Source organism: Ailuropoda melanoleuca, chromosome 8, assembly GCF_002007445.2.
Source record: "Ailuropoda melanoleuca isolate Jingjing chromosome 8, ASM200744v2, whole genome shotgun sequence".
NCBI classification, from domain to species: Eukaryota; Metazoa; Chordata; class Mammalia; order Carnivora; family Ursidae; genus Ailuropoda; species Ailuropoda melanoleuca.
In genome coordinates this window covers 119,378,610-119,398,498 of record NC_048225.1, presented here as the reverse complement: position 1 = coordinate 119,398,498, position 19,889 = coordinate 119,378,610, and the positions used below count along the sequence as shown (strand labels likewise).

General features: G+C 43.8%; 2 protein-coding genes across 5 annotated transcripts in view; one reads left to right on the top strand and one right to left on the bottom strand.

Moving 5' to 3' along the window:
• Positions 1-4,012, top strand: part of AIDA (axin interactor, dorsalization associated) — a 34,882-nt gene extending 30,870 nt beyond the window's left edge. Inside the window, exons 9-10 of the mRNA XM_002914180.4 lie at positions 1,961-2,078; positions 2,202-4,012. Of these exons, the coding sequence (XP_002914226.1) occupies positions 1,961-2,078; positions 2,202-2,298 (215 nt within the window). The 3' untranslated portion in view covers positions 2,299-4,012. The remainder of the gene's footprint in view (positions 1-1,960; positions 2,079-2,201) is intronic.
• Positions 4,013-4,960: 948 nt separating this feature from the next.
• The window catches only part of MIA3 (MIA SH3 domain ER export factor 3), a 55,821-nt gene continuing 40,892 nt past the window's right edge, over positions 4,961-19,889 (bottom strand). For 2 of the 4 annotated variants that reach the window (XM_034667216.1, XM_011218107.3), the window contains 15 exons: positions 19,437-19,559; positions 19,239-19,350; positions 18,106-18,161; positions 17,925-18,015; positions 17,671-17,809; positions 12,268-12,369; positions 11,571-11,631; positions 11,426-11,461; positions 11,283-11,350; positions 11,057-11,157; positions 10,757-10,894; positions 9,749-9,817; positions 9,549-9,628; positions 7,524-7,674; positions 6,327-6,637 (listed from right to left, as the gene is read on the bottom strand). In XM_034667216.1, coding sequence (XP_034523107.1) covers positions 6,327-6,637; positions 7,524-7,674; positions 9,549-9,628; positions 9,749-9,817; positions 10,757-10,894; positions 11,057-11,157; positions 11,283-11,350; positions 11,426-11,461; positions 11,571-11,631; positions 12,268-12,369; positions 17,671-17,809; positions 17,925-18,015; positions 18,106-18,161; positions 19,239-19,350; positions 19,437-19,559 — 1,638 coding nt within the window. Of the gene's footprint in view, positions 6,638-7,523; positions 7,675-9,343; positions 9,416-9,548; positions 9,629-9,748; positions 9,818-10,756; positions 10,895-11,056; positions 11,158-11,282; positions 11,351-11,425; positions 11,462-11,570; positions 11,632-12,267; positions 12,370-17,670; positions 17,810-17,924; positions 18,016-18,105; positions 18,162-19,238; positions 19,351-19,436; positions 19,560-19,889 lie in introns of all 4 variants that reach the window. The other 2 variants (XM_034667215.1, XM_019794046.2) reach the window with 2 other exon arrangements.

Sequence of the window (19,889 nt, the reverse complement as noted above, 5' to 3'; positions counted from 1 at the left end):
GTTACGCTGTCTCCATAAAAATATGAACAAAACCTTTTTTTGTTTGTTTGTTTTTAAGTCCATTGCTTTGGGAAAGTTTTCTGATATGGGCCGGAGTGGGGACATTTCCTGGGCTGACTTCTCTGTCATAGTGCACTGTGTTCTGGAGGATTCACGAGATGCTGAAAGTAGAACTCGATTCAGACTCTGTTCCTGTCCTCAAGCTTTGACTTTGCTGTGTGCGGTATTATTTCTGTAGTTTCAACCGATATACGCTCTTCACGTGTAGAAGCAGTTCCGTTCATCTGCGTACACTGGTCTCCTTGTACGTTGCGTTCTTTCTTACAAATACCATGAAGCCGTGCGTGCTCGGGATGCAAGCAATAGCTTAGCTGATGATGCAGATGAATAACGAAACATTATAAGTTCCTTAAAATGATGGTATTGTACTTGAACTTAGTATCGTTTTCAGATGTGACTGTTTCACATTTATCCAGACCTCAGACACAGTCATGATGACAAGGAGATGGGTTCCATAGCCGCAGAGGCGAAGAAATGGGATCTGCTGTCTTAAAACTCTGAGGTCTACTGTTACTTCCGTGGGAGGAAGAAGAGAAGCTACCCTTTGGCAGATACGGAGAGTCTTCTGGGGACTGGAAGTCACCAGTAACTACTGATTGTCATCCTTGTGTGTGGGTAGGGAGTAGATGGCCAGGTGTGCCCATCTGTCCCTCACCCACGTCCCGCTCTCTTGAACAATCGCTCTTTCTTTCCTCCTGTGACAGGAGGTCCTCCGTTTGGATCCATCTACATGATGTCTGTGTGCCACAACTGCGCACACATTTCTGAACATCGTTAAACCTCTTGTCACTTGCGAGCTTTGTCCTCAGTTTAAAAAGTACTGGATTTGTGTTATCCTTAAAAGCCAAGCAAGATCCAGCCCCACTTGGGTTCAGGCAGAACGAATAAGTAGCTGGTTAAGAGAGAGACCCCAACTTCCTTCCAACTAGTTTCCATGCCCCCTTTAGAAATGAATGGTTCTTGGCACCTGGGTGGCTCAGTTAAGTGCCTGACTCTTGATTTCAGCTCAGGTCATGTTCTCAGGGTCGTAGGATTGAGCCCTGCGTTGGGCTCCATGCTCAGCACGGAATCTGCTTGAGATTCTCTCTCTCTCCCCTCCCCACGACTCACACACATTTGTGCATTCCCCCTCTCAAATAAATAATTAAAATCTTTAAAAAAGAAATTGTTCTTGGCTACATTGATGAGGCAGCTTATTCTGTTTTCAGCTTCTTTCTGTGGGGAGAGCTTATCTGTTGGGCTTTGGGGAGATAAAAACATCTGAATTTTTCTTTGCCACTTGCTCAGTGGGGGAGGGTGGAACAGGAATAAGCTTGCTCTTTGGACCTTTGTCTTCCAAAACATACGTAATTCTGGGCAGAGCAAAACAGTGCTTTGCTTACTATAAAAGGTCTTAGGAAACAGGTAACAGTTAAAAACTGAAACGGCACATGATTTATATTGCTCGACCTCCAAAACACCCACAAAAGTTGAATTTTTGAGCTTTTGTTTCAGGGGGAGGAGCGGGGCTTTAAGCTTGGGTGCTGTGACGAACTCTTACAGGCCTCCGCTGCTTGCTGAGTGTGGGTAACGTCCATACGTCACGGGCATCCTCTGTGTTCACTGTGTGGTATTTAAGGTGTTCTCCCTGTGTGTGAACTGACGTACGTTCTCGAGTCAGCCCCGCTCAGGAAGTTTCGCTGTGCTGTGTTGGATTGGAGGATACGGAGAAATGTCACTGCGTCCAGACGAAGAAGAGTTTTAGGTGATGACAGTGGTACCATCAGACTGTTTGGCAAAGGTTACTTGGTAAAATGACGCTGACTGCTGCTTGCTTGGATGCTGCTGGTGACGGAGGAGAATGGCGGGCACAATGAAAATACGCCAGCCATGGCTGACTTGGTTTGTTTTCATTCCGTAGGTGCAGCTATCTTCTTTGAATTCAAACACTACAAGCCTAAAAAAAGGTTCACCAGCACCAAGTGCTTTGCTTTCATGGAGATGGATGAAATTAAAGCCGGGCCGATGGTAATAGAACTGTAAGTGACGCGCACACAGGCTTCCCACCAGCGTAATGCTGACTAGTTCTTCTTAGTGTGTGACTGTGGAACAGGTCGGTTACCCAAGTATGTTAAACCATGACTTTTCTACTGTGGTTACAGATACAAGAAACCCACTGACTTTAAAAGAAAGAAATTGCAGTTATTGACCAAGAAACCACTTTATCTTCATCTACATCAGACTTTGCACAAGGAATGATCCTGACATGAGTCACCTGGAACGTCTGTGAATTCTCCCACTCAGTAGCCACCATCCCAGCTCCGCGTAGCGCATTCCCCCTCCACCAGGCAGGAGGCAGGCTGCAGGGGCGCCGGCCGGCCAGAGCGAGCCCGCGGAATTCACAGTCCAGCACGCCACTGACATAGACGACTCCTTTGGATACGGGCTTATCGTAGTTTTGAAACATGTTTTTACTTTTATAGTATTTGTGCAATTCATAGTCTCTTTTCTAACTTACCACTATTCCTGCCCTGCTTCCTGGAACAACACTGCTGTGGGTAGGATGTGCTCGTCTTCAAAATTAATACAGCAATAAGAATGTGCTAGAGTTTACACATCTGTTCCCTTTGCTCCAATATGCTTTTTTGGTTTTTTGTGTTAATGCCTAACTTTGGGCTGATGGGGGTAGGAGAGTATGAAATTGTTCTGAGAGGAGGAATTGGACCGCTTATGCTGCCCAGGGAGGTCAGTCTGGAAAATTATAGGCTGCTCCTCCGAGGTGGCCTAAATTCACCCTGATCTCATAGTTTTCCTGTTTAGAAATCGTGTGCCTTGGCCGGATCAGTAACCCAGATGGGAGGGTTCCCAGGTTGTAGCTGTGATTTTTCCAGATGACCAGATTGCTTTTCTGAAAGAGCGCATTTGTAGTCCACTGATTAGCTGTTCTAGAATCACTGATAGTGATTCTAGGGTTAATGATGGAACCATGTCGGAATAATTACAGATTTCTAGATGGCTTTGTACCATCTTCTAAGTCATGTAATCTAATCTGAGTCGGATGCTAACGAGATACCGCAGGAGTAACTGCTGTTTTTCTGACAACTGATTGTGAAACCTTAAAGCCTGCATACCTCTTCTTAGAGTGGCGAGTATGCAAAATCTGGAGCGACTCTAGTTGTTTTTAGATAGGTAGATAGGATTGCCATTTATTTCCTATGTAGATATATTGACTTTCATCCATATGGAAATATGCAGGTCATTAGCTTATTATAATTTGACTATTTACATTACTTTTGACTTAATGGGGCATACATAAAACTTTCAGAGGACACACGAGGTAGATATTTGATATACACAGGACATTAACCTTGGGGGCGGGCTCTCTGTGGGTTAGATGCAGACCCCCACGTTTAACATTCACTATGTTGAATGACCAATGCTAGCACGAGAGGAACGCAGAGCCAGTATTTGGCCTGTTTTTAACCTAGTGTAATAACCCTAGTCCTACAGTTCAGTGTGTACTTTTTAAAATAAGTAGCCCCAGTGAAGTGTTCTGGCCCTTGCACTTAAAGAAAGCTGGTCTTTACTTCCGGTTGTGTCAGTTCTGTTTAAGATGGATGTTAAAAACTTGAGCCTGAAAGAATTCTCAACCAAATTTAAGTCTTGTCTCTTGTCTTAATAATTAGATTAATTCCAAAAATGATTCAGTCCACGATAGCTCAAGGGGATAAAGAATTTGCCTTAATAAATTACCTTGTTGTTCACTCAACCCTTAGACTGAGTTGTCAGCCCCCGACTGTCAGGTCTTTAAGGGGCAAGAACCACATTTTCTCCAAGTCCTATAAATGTTCTAAGGTGCTTGGCAGCACTCTGTACCCTGTGGAGTACTCAGTACCTTCTGTTCGATGTTGCTGACGAGACCTAAAAAAAATAATCCCTTAAAGTACCTACTATTAAAATGTAGCAAAACCGATCTGTTGGTCTTTCTCTTTTCTCAGACCATAAGACATGCACGTCAGTGGTAATTTGTATGAAGGAGCATCTGCTGTCGCTCACATAAGTACGGTTGGTATGAACGGCAATGGCTTTCAGCAGTATTAAAGCAGCTTGAATGGAATGCTGTGTGATTAGCGTAGCTTTCATTCAGACCTGAATGGGGTGACACGGGATCGTCTTGAAGCGGTAGACACAGAATACAGTACTTCCCACAAGTTATTTTTTACTTCCCAATGAAAAAAAGCAGCTATTGGACAAGAACTGTAGTAGAAATGCTCTCAGGCTGAAACGCTGCTGCTTGAAATGATTTTATCATAAATGAGATGATTTTAGCAACTAAGCCCAGACGCCCCATGAGCTGCAGAGGCCCCGTGAAGCAGCCCCGGGGGCCGGGAGGCTGCCAGGCTCTGCTGTGGCCCAGGGGCCGCGGGAGGCGCGGAGAGGTGACAACCCCGGCTCAGGTGAGCTGCACTGGAACGGCTCTGCAGCTTATGGACTCTCGGGAACAGGAGATACAGGACAAACACCAGAAGTATTTAGAGGTAAAAAAGACTAAAATCTACCTTTCCAATTTGATAATCTTTGCTAGCAGGTATCATCTATTTCATTATTATATAAAATTAGCAATTACATTAACTAACTTCATCATTTTGTGTCCTGAAGAGAGGGACCTTACTCCAGAGTTGTATTTGTGGATTCAATCTTATTTTACATGGTTAAAAATAACCTCTGCTATGAACTGTGGAGGTGTTCCTCTTCAGTTTCCTCTATTCTTGATATTAAATGGGAAGACATACGAACTCTCTTCCTGGAGAACTATTTATGTATTCCTTGTGAATCTTAAAGAGTTGTCTTCTTTCAATGGTCCTTCTCTTTCCAAAGTGGTATCTTTTAGTGTAAAAAAAAAAAAAAACTTTCACAGAGAAGCTTTTGCTTCTTTTTATTTTATAGGGTATTAGCACATTAAATATTATAACGGTGACAGGTCATGGTGTAGGTTTCAGTAGTATCATGACATAAAACTTTGGAGAAGGGGAAAGTATAGTCTAAGCAGTGAATACTACCAGCCTTTTAAAATTTGGATTTAATCTAAATCTTAAACATTGTTTAAAAAACATGATGTAATAATAGGTATAGTAATACTTTAAATATGATGTAATCCCGGATTCTCAGACTTACTGATTTTTAAATACAAGTGTCAACATTCCAGTACTAATTTGGAGTAGTAGTAGTCAACAAAAAGAACTGTGGGCAGAGTCCTGAATCATTCTTTCTCATAGTATTGCCCCCTTCTGATCTTTTTTGCCATTTTCCTTGGAAACCAGAGGCAAAGTATGGGAGAAATAATAGACTACTTTTTTTTTGAAAAAGAAATTTCCTTTTTATAGTCACAACATATTTTCAGTTTTCTGTTACACACCCTTAATGCAAGAACGGTAAAAGCCACAGAACATGAGGTGAGGTCAAACAACTCTTGCCACTACCGTAAGCTCATGCTCAGGAGACCCTCCTCAAGGAGGCTGCGAAGTCACCGGAAAGCACGTGAATGCCGCACAGATGGGCCCAGTGACTTCTCTGAAGAACGAGGAAGACATACGGTTGTGGTGTTTCCAGGGGACTTTAGGTTGAACCTCCCGAGCACTGAGCAGCAGGGAGCGTGCTGCCAAGTCACGGCCGTCAGTTCTGCGAGCCGGAGTTTACGTGGTTCCAGAATGGTAAGTCTCATGAGAAAGCAATCCAATGAAACAACAGACACTTGGGAAATACTAATAACCAAATTTTTATGAACTATTACTACAAAGAACTTCGGCAAGAAGGGAGAGAAAGTTGAGTGATCTTTTAGTAAACATTTTTAGCGTAACAGTCTTTGCGACCAGTATTTTAAAAAACCAAGCTGCTAAACACCATTGCTCTGTGTTCAACTGGTGTTCACTAAAAACAGGATGATAAATGGAAATACATGTTCTTCTAGCATTTCCACAGGAAATGTTCATATTTCTCATGACCTTCTGAATCATTTAGCAGTACATACGCTACATTAACTAAAACACAGGTATTCTTTATTGCACATTTCAAAGTTGTAAGGAGGCTCTAGCTTATGAGGTGGTTTTTATTTAGGGGAGAAATGATATTTTTCAATTGTGTGGCTCAAAAATGCACACTGCCAGGGCAGCTTAGTTCTAAAAACAAACCTTTTAAAATAAACTTTTGGATTCTGAAGCCAATGAAATCCCTTTACTCTAACGAATATGCGCAGTCCACTTTCTTGGACTAAATGTCAGAGGTCAGAGTTACGGGCTCTGTTTTAAAGCCTGCGAACAGTCCTGGCTACCGCTCTGAGAGGCAGGTGGGGGCTCGTCTCTAGAGCCGGAAGGCAGTAAGTCTCTTGCAGCCGGTGGAGGTGGGTAATCCTGGGGGCCGTGGGTGGGGGGTGGTGGTCGAGTACCAGGAATAAAGTACTCTCTTGGGCCAAGAGAGCCTAAAGGTCTAAAAGGTGTGTGTCCTGGTAAAAATTCTCGAGGATCAAGAGACAGGTCCCGTTTTCCAGGTGGCATGCCTGGCGCATATTCTCTTAAGCCTAGTGGTGGACGTAAAGCAGGACCTGGAAAAATAAAAAGTACTGTAAATACATATGAACACATGTAAATGTAGAGGACTCTGGGTATGTCAGTAATTTCTCACAACTTCAGAAGTCAGGTGATGGCATCTCCGACTTCAGAGACAAGGCAGACTGAGGTAAGTTTTATGCCGATGGCCAGGAAGCCACACAGGCAGACTTAAACATGGCTCTAGCTACCTTGTGTATTTTCCATTACACAGTTCTGCCATCTTTCTCTCGCAAGGGCTTGGTTTAGTACTTGCACGTGCCCTAGGTTGTAGCGAGATGACAGATTACGAAGGGCTGTACTGCAACAAAGACGTTTTGATAAAGGGAAGTTCCAGGGTCTACCGCTATGTCAACGATTCATGCAGTTGCTCCCCATGGACCTAAACATGCCATTCAAATCCAGGCGCTTGCCCTACTGAGGAAAGGCCTTCTAAGCTCCCCCTAATTAAATTCAGCAACGTTTAATAGGCATTAAACTCGACCTTCTCTTGAGCTAACACTTCCTTCTCATTTATTGCCAAGACAGGAAGTGAAAGTTGAATCGTTCCCTCTTTTATACTCTGTGATCCATTGCTTCTGTTGTGGTGATTACAAGCTTTATGTTTCATAATCTATGTATCTACGTTCGAGCCATCTGCAGAAGTAATATTTCTGGCTTTCTATTAATATCTCTCATCTACAAGAGATCTACTGCCCAAGGGGGATTATGCAGCACCCTGTGTGTCCTAAAAACTTGAGGAAAAGTTTAAGATGCACTCTCATTTGTCTTACACTTTCATTACATAGGCCTATAAAAGCCACTATTAAAATTTCAACAAGGAACAGAGAGAAAAGATGAAGTACACTCTACAAGTTAATTACTACTCTTCAATCATCATACCGAATGGTGGAGGAAGTGGCCGAGGCCCAAAAGGCCCGCAGAGTTGAGGAGGCGGTCCGTATCGAATGGGAGGTGGTAGAGGGCCTCCCATGGGGGAGCTCATGAGGGGCACCCCTGGGAAAGGAGGGGGCCCTTTTGCAGCCATGGTCACCTGCAGAGCAGAAAGAAACAATTATAGTTTTGAAAGACTCTGGTATGACACACAAAAGCACCAACACCAGTAAAAGCTGAAACCCAATGAAGCGGATGTCAGGCACCTGTCCAAAGAACAGAACCAGCGCAACAAAACTTGACCCCTCCCATCTGTTCCCGCCGGCAGCTTAGGCAGGTTAAAGGGATGGCACCGAAGCAAACAGGTGTGTTGGAGTCCCACTACTACTGGAATACGCAAGGGGAAGAGAAAGCAAGAGGATGGCTGAAGGACGCTAACCGAGGTGACTCCCACGAACACCACGATCTAGTCCTTCGCCCCCACGTCCTTCCCACTGCCACAAAAGCACATTATTTCCATCTTGAGCATGGACAGAAAAGGGCGAAGAAAAATCCACTCTCTACACATCACAAGAGCCACCATTCAGAGTGCCTTTAATTTCCTTTCACGTATTCTCTCTCATCCTCAGATGAAGCTCTAAGCAGGAAACACTGGTTTGAATGAGGGCGCAGAGACACAGACTATCAGATAATCCGCTGAAGGTCACACAGCACATAAGCCACACTGCAATTCAGTATCAGGTCTGCCTCCAAGGCTGTCCTTGGGCCTCTACCTCCCTAACAAAGGGGCCTCTGCTCTCTGAAGTCCACTCCGAAGGGTCTCAGGTCCAAGCTGCTCCTGGATGAAAAAACCTCAAGCGATGCGTGTTCCTGGAGTCCTGCACTGAAACTTGGAAGCATTTTCCAACAGAAGCAGTGTGAGGCAGCAGGCACAGCTCCAGTACTGACCTTCGTGCACTAGTTAACGCTGTGCTTTATATTAAAGAGACACTGACCTTTCCCATGGGAAACTGGGTTAAAAATTCTACGTAATTAGGGGCCGCCTGGGTGGCTCAGCGGTTAAAGCATCTGCCTTCGGCTCAGGGCGTGATCCCGGCGTTATGGGATCGAGCCCCACGTCAGGCTCCTCTGCTGTGAGCCTGCTTCTTTCTCTCCCACTCCCCCTGTTTGTGTTCCCTCTCTCGCTGGCTGTCTCTATCTCTGTCGAATAAAAAAAAAAAAAAATTCTACGTAATCAGAGCACACAAACTCTGATTTCAGCACAGAGCAGCTCTGTGAGCCATGGTCAGAGGAGCGGTGCAGCGCTCGTGGAGAATATGCTATGTGCACATTGCTGAAGGCCACTGCTGGCAAGAGGCACAACAGGAATGACATGTTTTCACTGTTCAGTACTTCACTTCCAGCAAGCGTTCTTTTGTTACCCGTCTGTAAGTTCAAGTTATTCCAAATAGGGCCTGCCTAGTATCCAACCGCGGACAGTCTTCAGTAGCACGCTTGACCAGATGAACGGGATAGGCTCTATATAATTACGTTGCCTCACAACACTCAGTGCTGACCCATACTGTATAAAGTTGCAGTGATGACTTTCCACATTCTTTAGTTACAGCAGATGTTCTGAACAGGTTAACAGCCTGACCAAAACCAGGAAAAGGAGAAAAAAACCCAACCAGATTTCAGCAACCCAGCAACACTTCCAAGTCAAAGACAACAATAAGATCAATACTGCCATGCAATTCAAAGCAAAGCAGATTAGTGTCATGCTCTTCATGTCCTTTCCAGAAATACACCAAGTAACAGCTCAGCTCAGTCCTCAACCTCCAAGTACTTACTACTACCAACTGCTCGGCCACAGATGTACTGCTGGGAACTGAAGAACCTTCAGGGTCTTGGGGAACAGTTTGCTTTTTAAAAAAATGAGATAGTACAGCTATAAAAGACACACAAACAGGGTGGGCGACGCAGAGAGAGGGTGTTGTAGCAGAAGTTTAAGGTTTCCTGAATAACGAATTACAGCTGAGCTGCTGCGGACTTTACCTTGCCTTCATCTAACACCTTCGTAGGGGAAGAGCTTCTCGAACTGCTGTTCATCATGGGAGCTGCACCAGATCCCGGATCTGCAGAAGGCCAGAGAATGGATTTAGACTTATCCTCACTCATACTCTCTGAAGAAGAACAGGAGATCTCTCCCCACTTCCTCCATGATTTTAGACTCTTAAAATACTCAGATCCCTTACCAGAGGCAGAGGGTTTCCCAGATGCCTCAGATGACCATCGAGGACGAGGCAGAGGTCCGTCCATTGACCCTTGAGAGAAAGAACAGAGCTCTTGTATAGATTTTTCAGAAGAAACAAACCAATTGTGGACAGGTCCGGGTTCAACTCTACCTAGAAAGCACATTAAAAACGGGTCTCCTAATACATGAGGGGAAATCCCAACTTAAGCACAGAGTTAAAGATTTAAAACCAGAACTGTTGGATTGAAAGAACAGCAATAAAACCTGCACGTTAACGGCACCAGCTGGTGCTTCAAGTTACAGGCCTGATACGGCTGTACAGGCGTCTGTGCAATCCAACTCCGTATCTTACCAAGGATTACAGAGCGTCTCAGGTTAGAAACAGACTCGCAGCGCTGTGTGTTAATGAGAACGAATGTATGCTGCATGAATCGTACAGGCTGGAAGCTCCTTTTATAATATCCGAGAGAGGAACTCCATAGAAATGTGAAGATAAAGACTTCACAGTCAGAAAGTAAAAGCAAACAGTAACAATTATATATTCTTACTTATACATCTTATGTATCTTTAATACTTACAGATGTTATATTAACGTTAACAATAAATAAATGCTTTCTGTTCTAAAGCAGATCTTGCGGCAGACTACACACCAGGACAAATTAAGACATTTTCTTCCCTATACTGGACAGACCCAAATTCTAAAAGCTTCTTGCATTAGAATTCTCAAGACAAACCATAAGAGACTCTTAATAACAGGAAACAAACTGAGGGTGGCTGGAGGGGAGAGGGGTCAGGGAATGGGGAAAGTGGGTGACAGGCGTTAAGATGGCACATGATGGAATGAGCACTGGGTGTTAGGTAAGACTGATGAATCACTGAACTCTACCTCTGAAACCAATAACACATTATATGTTAACTGAATTTAAATTAAAAAAAAGAATTCTCAAATAAAAGCGGGGGGGGGAACCTCTAGAAACAGTTTACTACAAGGTAAAATGTGAATGCTCACCAAATTCACCTCTAGGCATATCTCTTCGATTAAGTGTAGCAGAGAGAGGCCTCGCAGGCGGGTCAGCCGTCGGTGGAGGGGAGCACTCCCCGCCACTCACTGGAGATGGACCAAAAGAGCCATTCTGGCTCAGAGGACCTGAAGACAACAGCGAACTGTTACCCACTCTGAGGCAACCTTTCTTTAGTAAGTTCGGGGATGACTTCTAGGGCATCAGAATGAAGATCCACAGAACCAGAATGTAACGCACACACACTCCGCACCACAGCCCTGGGTGCTGCCCCCAAAAGCGCGGCCCACCTCGCCACGGAGGGTTCTGGGTGTTGGGCCTGCCCGGCCTCGGCTTCACAATGACAGGTTCTTCTTGCAGCATTGCCATCTTCTGAGTTAATTCCAGTAACCTTGAATACGGAGAAAGAATAAACTTAAATATGAAATACAACCTCCATTCCTTATTAGATACCCAGCAGCACTGTCTTTGAAAACCCAAGAGCGCGCTGAGAAACCGGAATTCCAGATCGCGTACTTGTGTCTCAGGTTGGCGGCTTCCCTCTTCTCCTCGGCGATAGCTCTTTCCGCAGCGCGAGCTTTGAGCTATGGGAGACAAACATCCAAATCAGCACTGGCGGACTACACACAAAATAAAGGAAAGAAAAGAAAAAATCTTACCCAGTTATCATGAGCTTTCTTCTCATGAGTAGCAATCTGAAAAAGACAACACGTGGATGACTACGTGCGGGGATTCCTCATCTCAGCCACGAACAGCATCTCTCAGATGCTGAAGAACCCCATGGCCGCAGGGCAGGAGAATTACCTGGTTTTTAAAGGAGCGCTCTGTCTTCTGCAATTCATCCTCCATCTCTTCAATTCTGCGCCTAAGAATCACACTTGCTTTTATCAGTTACGGTGCAGCTACAGAAAATTTGAAACCGTCTCACTCTGTCCCCCTTCCTGCAACACCTGCCCTCCCACAGACTTCACGCACACTAGAAACATACTCACGTGGTTACAGTAAGAGTTTAATACGATCCAAATTAAGATGACCTAATTTCCTTATTATTTAATGGCTGGAGAGTCTGAGTTGACAACACTGTAATTTTCTTGACTGTTCTTCAGTGTTCTCAAGCAATCCTGCTATGACTCTCTTCCTCCACAAAGCTGTGACTGCTGGGCCTAGCAAGCGGCATAAGCGCTGTAGTGATTTCGGATACGTCACTACAGCACGCAGGCTTCCTGAGAGAACCCCTCCAACACACAGAACCGCCCAGCACCGCTGGCACGAACCAAGTTCCCAGACGGTCTTGCCAGTACTGGGTACACGGCAATGGTTGTTGCTGTGACACTGTTCTCTTTGTTAACTTAAGATGCATTTTTTCTCATAGGAATTATTCTTTTCACATCCTGTGACCATTTATGTTCTGTGCTGCCTTGTTCTACACAATGTAACATGGTTTTTAAAGACACCAACAGGAGTCCCCCGTCACAGACACCACTCTTGAAGCTGAACTCACTTGTACGTTTTTACTTCCTCCACAGCCAGAAGCGCCTTCTCATCTGCAGCGGACAGCCGCTGCTCTCTCTCCTGCCGCTCGAACTCTTCCTGACTCAATTTCCTAAGACAAAATTGGTCAGTCAGACGTGTTTGTCTTCCCAGCAATGTCCGAACGCCTCTACTCACACATCACCTCCCCTCCCCTCTAAAGCACACACACAAAGTCAGGGAAGAATTCAAACTTGCCATTCCGGGATAAAAATCGGTCTCTGGCCTACCGGCAAATCACCTGCATTTTCTAACTTCTCATAATTTACTCACTAGTAAACAGTTTAGCAAATGTCAAACACACCATATGCCCACCGGCAAGTTCCTTGTGCTTAACGGAATGAAAGGTTACATGACTGTGGAAGGCCACGGCTGAACAACCTCACACTATTAAGCTTCTTGGGCTAAAGCAAGGGATAATTACTTCCCTTATTTCTACCACAGAAAAACCTGTAATTATTTCCCTTGTTTTTACCATGGAAGGTCTGCCCCTCAATCCAAGATGGGTACCACGATAAGATAGCCAGAGAAAGAAGAACCTTTTAAAACGTGTCTTCTAGCTTCTAACCCATGCAATTAACTACAGAACATTCCCGCACTTCAGATAGGGAACTCCTTCTATTTCGATGGAATGATGATTCGAGAAGAGAAAAATCTCAGAATTAGCGATGTCTAGTGAATAAAACAGAAAAAGAATCCAGCTATTCCATAATCAGGGTCTTACCTACTGGAAACTGGTTTTAATCCAATTAACCTTCAAGCTCAAGATGCCCATCTACTATAAAATAAATTGCGATGGTAGCAATGTTTAAGGGTTTAAAAATGCTATTTTGTTACCCTTGTACATCTTTGCCTAGAAGTCTAATTCAGAAGTGTAACTAAGTGTAATTTAAATTTCTACGAATCAGAAGCAAAATGACAAGAGCTATATGGTTAAAAAGTTTAATAACACGAAAGAGAAAAAGGTCTATGTATTCTTTTATAACTGCCCATTCAATACTCAGCAAAGTATTTTATGAATGGCTATACTATACTGGTTACCTCCTAAAATGCTAAGATAAAAGCCTGGGCAAAGTACTATCCCCGCACTAACAGAGCTCACAGTTTAATATGTAAAAGATGCACATAACAACCGAAAAATCCCTGACTCTGGCTTAGGAAGAGAGGTGAGAAAATGGGAATCTTAAAGATCAATCAGAATTTTTTTTCCAGTAATGAATGAATTGGTCTGAGAATACCGAGAACAATTAGAATGTTGGACAAAAATATAGAGAATGTGCTTGCATGCAACAGAGAGCTAATATATTAGCTGACAAGTTAATATAGGAGGCCAAACTCCAGGAAAAAAAGGAATCTCAGAATTACAAGCCTGGAATCTGAAGCCACCTTTCCTCCAGGTTCATTCCATGCACTGAAGACACTGGACACGTAAGGAGACTGAGCAGAGCTTTCAACAGATCTGGGTTCAAAGAAAAATGGAGTTCAAGGTCGCCAATGAGGGACCTCCAGTAAAAGTCCAAGGCTTTGGGTCTGGACTAGAAAGAGCTGTGCAAACAGGCAACACAGTGTCCTTGGAAGGGACGAGGCCATTTTTAAATGACCTGGATTGCCTACTGGATTAAAGTAACGACCTCATGCTAGAAATAAATTCAAATTTTTTCTGTAGGAAAATAACACCATCCAGATCTCTAGTTTCCTCTATGATTATTATAGACAATTTTTGCCACTCAGTCAAAACTGACCAGGCACTCCACAAGACTTTGAGATCAAAATTTAAAAAACAAAGAGGGATGGACCCACAGCTGAATCATTACACAAACTTTTAAAATAATTATGCTTATAAAGAAATGAAAGTAAAAATTATAAATTTTAGCAGAATCTATAAAACTGAAACATAGTAACTGAAATTAAGAACTCAATAAACAGGAGCGCCTGGGTGGCTCAGTCAGTTAAGCGTCTGACTTTTGATTTCAGCTCAGTCATCATCTCAGGATTGTGGGATCAAGCCCCACATCGGGTGGGCTCCTCAATCAGAGAGGACTCTGCTTGAGATTCTCTCCTCCCCCCCACCCCCTGTGCACGTGCACATGTGCGTGCACTCTCTCTCAAATAAATAAATTAAAAAAAAAAAAAACCTCAATGAATGATTTTAGCAGCTAATGTGACAAAGTGAAGTGAAATCTCAGCACACAAGGAGACAGGTCAGAAAAAACACCATCCAGAATTCAGCAAATCAGGTAAAAATGTAGGAGACCCAGGGGAAATATAAAAAAACTTAAACAGAATCTTACAAGAAGAGAGAATGAGGCAGAATCAATATACAAAGAAAGGCCCCTGGAATCAAGAGGTGCCAATGACTCCAAGCAGCATAAATGCAAACGAAATCAGGGGAGGGCAGAGAAACAAAAACATGCAAACACACACACCCACAGCTGAACACCTACCAAAAACATTGCTGAAGAACCAGAAAGAATGACCGAAGGCTGCAAGGGCAGCAGTGAGACACTGAGGAGGGAAAAGACGACAGATACTGGACTCCTCAAAGGAACTATAAAACCACAGAGTAACTGGTTATCTTCAAACTAATGAAATTAAGTAACTTGCTGCAAGCATCTTAGAGCCAGCAGAACGATCCTTAGACGTTTTCAGGGGTGCCTAGGTGGCACAGCGGTTAAACTTCTGCTTTCGGCTCAGGGCATGATCCCGGCGTTACAGGATCGAGCCCCACATCAGGCTCCTCTGCTATGAGCCTGCTTCTTCCTCTCCCATTCCCCCTGCTTGTGTTCCCTCTCTCGCTGGCTGTCTCTATCTCTGTCAAATAAATAAATAAAATCTTTAAAAAAAAAAAAAAAAGATGTTTTCACACAAAGATAAACTGATCATATCTGTCACTAAAGGTTGTCCTTCAAGGAGAATGAAAGGGACCCCCAAGGAAAGACTACAGACACGGGAGAGAAAGAAGAGCTACCAGGACTGTGAATGTGTTGTCAGTGGAACCAGCACGGGCCGGAAAGCACTGGAGTCCAACAACAAAACGTCTGAGGAGTTTAGGTGTAGAGAGAATGAAGATGTTACTCAGCATCTATGTCAGACAGGAGCTAAAGCCCAGAAAGAGGTACATCTGTTAATGTATGTCACACTGTAACAAGTTCAGGGCACATGTTGTGGTCTTTAGGGTAATTACAGGAGGAGAGAAAGAGCAACCTTTAACTACCAAGCTTAAGGAGAGGAAAAAGCAGAATTATTAAAAATACTCAAACAATCCGAAAGCCAGAAAGGAGGAAGAAACACAGGAACACAGAAGAGGCCATCAAACAGAAAGCAAATAGTAACAGGTAGATTTATTTTACTTTTTAGATGTTTTTAAGTAATCTGTACACCCAACATGGGGCCCAAACTCACAACCCTGAGATCAAGAGTCACATGCTTTACCAAGTGAGCCAGCTTGGTGCCCCAGTAACAGGTAGATTTCAATCTATACTGAATATATATTGAGTTACATTATAGAAAAATGAGCACTCACGCAGTCGCTATAGCTACGTACCTATTTATGCTACAACACACTCCAGAAAAGATTTTAAGGAGCATAAACCTTTCAATGGGCAGAAACTGCCAGGTGGAAAAACTGTAAAAGGACATTTTACTGCAGAGAAAACAGCATACATAGTAACAGCGAGGCTCAGAGTGGAGTGAGGGACTGTGTTCAGTGTGGCTACAGGTCAGAAAGCATCAGAAGTTGCGGCAGGAAATGCACCTGGAGAAGCTGCTGCAGACAACTGAGGGGAAGTGTGCTTCGTGCCTATGCAAGAGTCTGGAACTGACCCAGAAGAGAACGGAGCGCTCCTGATAGAGTTTAAGCACACGAGGCCATGCAGAGACTCGCATTTTAAGGAAGTTCGCTCGAGGCTGAGAGAGAATGAATGAGAGCCCGGAAGAGGGGGTAAGAGAAAGGGCAGGTGGCGACAGGACCAGTCAGGGACTGGCAGTAAAGAGAATATGGGCCTGAACTAACCCAGGCTTTGGGCATGGAAAGCAGGGTACAACCCACACGTGTTGGATGGACTGAATAAAACAGTGCCACGATGACTATCATGAAGAAAACCACTTCTCATTTAGGAAATTAAGATTACTACTGGTGGCAAAGAAGTGCTCTAAAAAAAAAATAATAATGAAATTAGAAATATTTCTTTGAAAGGCCAGGTATTTAGAGCTGGCCTGAACAAAATCTGGAAAATCTAAATTCACTGCATGGTGAGCAAAGAATCAGAGTATTAGTGGTATGCTTTCTATGTTTCGTGGCATCACACAGTAGTAGCCTGAGCATTTAAAAAAGATGAACTTTAAAAAAATAAAAAAAGGATGAGCTTTGCTCGCAGGATAAGCCGCCTCAGAGGCCACCATATAGGCCGTAGTAAAGCAGGGGGCACACACGAATAGCCACTACCACAGACAACCTATTTTTAGAGAATTCAGATATTTTTGTGAAGGAAAAAAACTTAAACTGAACTACAAAAGTCTATCTTTCAAAAAACAGACCTAACTTCAGATTTGAGATGGAGATTTCAGGAGATTAATACCTAAATATACACACTAAACAGGTATGTCTATATTTAAAACTCCAAACATCCTCGCCATCATTATAGTACGTAACGTTTAACCTGAGCATTTGACTAAACTCCAAAACTTAGGATACCTTCAACTAACTATTCCTTTTGGAGTATTTATTCTACTAAACATCAGGTCCTACAATCACTCAAGATTCTGAAAGGCTGTATTAAGAAGTAGTAGAACAGGGGCGCCTGGGTGGCACAGCGGTTGGGCGTCTGCCTTCGGCTCGGGGCATGATCCCGGCGTTGTGGGATCGGGCCCCACATCAGGCTCCTCTGCTGTGAGCCTGCTTCTTCCTCTCCCACTCCCCCTGCTCGTGTGCCCTCTCTCGCTGGCTGTCTCTATCTCTGTCAAATAAATAATAAAATCTTTAAAAAAAAAAAAAAAAAAAAAAAAAAAAAAAAAAGAAGTAGTAGAACAGACACAAGACAGATCACACTTACTTAAAATGCCACAAAGAAAGAAAGTGAAGTACGTGGCAGAGCCACGAAAGGGATGGACCGGGTCTTCACAAAGCGTGCCGCAGGAGGAACCGTTCGCACCGGTAAACCACTCCCTGCCAGACAAACTGCAGGCAACAACCTCGACAACGGACTCCAATGGAAAGGAAAAGGCAAATTATGGGAAACGAGAGGGGCAGACAAACTTCTCCTCATCACGGATAGAATAAACCTACAAAAATAATCTTTTTAAAAGACAAAATTCTGTGTAGCAGTGCACACATTCGCCTGCATGACAAGACGGCCAGCAGGCACGAACACCTTACTTTTGCAGAGCCATCTCCTTCTGCTGATAGAGCTCATTTAGAATCTCCACTTTCTGCCTCAGCGTTTGACATTCATCCTCCAGGACGGCTTTAGCCGACTGCAGCGAATGGCGATCATCTTCTAATTTCTTGATTTGGTCTGCAAAGGATAAAACAGTTGAGCTGGATGTGTGCACAGGGCTTGCACGCTGGCGGAGAGGGTGGCGCTGCAAGGGGTGAAAAACCCCGCACTTTCTTCTCAGGAAGCCGCCTACCTTCCAGGTTACATTTAGTAGACATCGAGGCTCTAAGCTTAAATTGTAGAAGTTTTAGATCCTCTTCAACTACTGATATTGCAGTTTGTGTCTAAAAATTCCAAGAGAGAGAACTATCCTTACAAGGGAGGCACAATGAGAATTCACAGGCACTTACGGTACTCCACAAAAAAGCTCATACCCGAGAAATGTCCATCATCTGCTTAATTTGATTTTTCATTTTCTCACTCCGGTCACCTAAAATACAAAAGCCTTTAATTGCCTTTTCCTCCTTTGCTTTTTAACTATATTTTGATTTCCCCAAAACGAAACAATTACCATGTTCAAACATTCAAAGGAAAAAACAAATCAACCAAGAGAACAAATTAGGCTCCATGACTTTTAAGAGAATTGCAAACTTAAATTCAAAAAGTGAATTCCCAGTTTGTACAATCCATGCCATTCTCAAACACGAAGGGATGTGTGAACTAAGGTTCTTTCTTCTCACTCAGATCTATGTCCACCTGGTCAGGTATCTTATTTAGAAAGACGTCCTCTTCTGTTCTTCCCTTGAACCTGCTACCAGGCGTGGTCAAAAATGCCCACTGTGCACGCAATATCCAATTTGAAAAACATGTCCAGAGACATGTCCTTCATCAGTAAACACTGCTACCCTTTAGCTCCACTCTTGCGGCCTTAATTAGTTTACAGCTGCCCCCACTTCAGTACTCTTGAAATCGGCTGTGAGCCTTAACACTGCAGAGCTACAGAGATGATGAGCACTACATTCAAATGTCATCCCCACGGCAGTGAGAAACAAACGTCTCCTACTGAATGGTGTTCACACTTAAGAGGTGTCACAGCTACGCGGCTCTGGCTCCAGTGCACACAAACAGTCCTCAGTGGGACGAAAAGCAGAGTCCGTGTTCACTGCACACCCACTGCTATATCACAGCCCTGCAACTCACCTCTGTCCAGCGCACACAGAGGTACGTGTAAGTCCAGTGACGGGCGTCTACGACCCTAACACTTAAGAGGAAGTTAGTCAGGGGTGCCTGCGTGGCTCAGTCAGTTAAGCATCCAACTCTTAATTTCAGCTCAGATCATGATCTTGGGGTCTTGAGATCAAGCCCTGCATGAGGCTCCTTGCTCATGGGGGCCTGCTTGAGATTCTCTCCCTCTCCCTCTGCCCCTCCCCCTGCTCGTTCTAAAATAAATAAATCTTNTTTAAAAAAAAAAAAAAAAAAAAAAGAGGAAGTTAGCCAGCCAAAAAGGAGCAACAGTGTAAAGACAGGAACACAAAAAGAGGTCCAACCTCCCTGACACCGAACTTACCTCCCACTTCTCCATTTGATAATTCATCTAACTCATTTCCTCCTTTATTCTGACCCTCAGATTCAGATTCACAATCTAACCGATTTAACTGGGTAATGCAATTAGTCAAAGCCTAGAAGAGAAGCAAAAGGGCTTTAGAAAGAGCTTCTGAAGTGAACTTCATGAGAATTGAGCATGTATTCAAGAGAATGAACTTACATTAATATTATCATCTTTGTGAGTAAGAGCTACTTCCAAATTTTTCTGAGATTGCTCAAATGCTTTGATTTGCTCACTGAGCTCAGCATGTGATTTACTCCAATCTTTGATTTCTTGCTGCAACTGAAAAGTTAAAACACATGAATTTCCAAAGGCTAGTGCTCTTGCACTGGACACATCAGGACCCTGTGAATAAGATAGGGAACCAGGGAGCCATGCTACTCTTTGGTCTGTCACTATGGACTGAGGCCTTGGTGAGGGGAGAGTGGCTCCTACCCTCAGAACTGCAGTAAGAACATGACAGCTGTCAAGGATGTCGATCCAGTTACCGTGTCCTTCAGAAAACTGCAGCCCAAATAATTCACTTTCACAGGAACGGAAGAGCACATCTCACTGTCTCCCCCCAGATCATGTAACCTTCCTTCGGTCAGTGAAGCAGTAACTGCTCAAAGG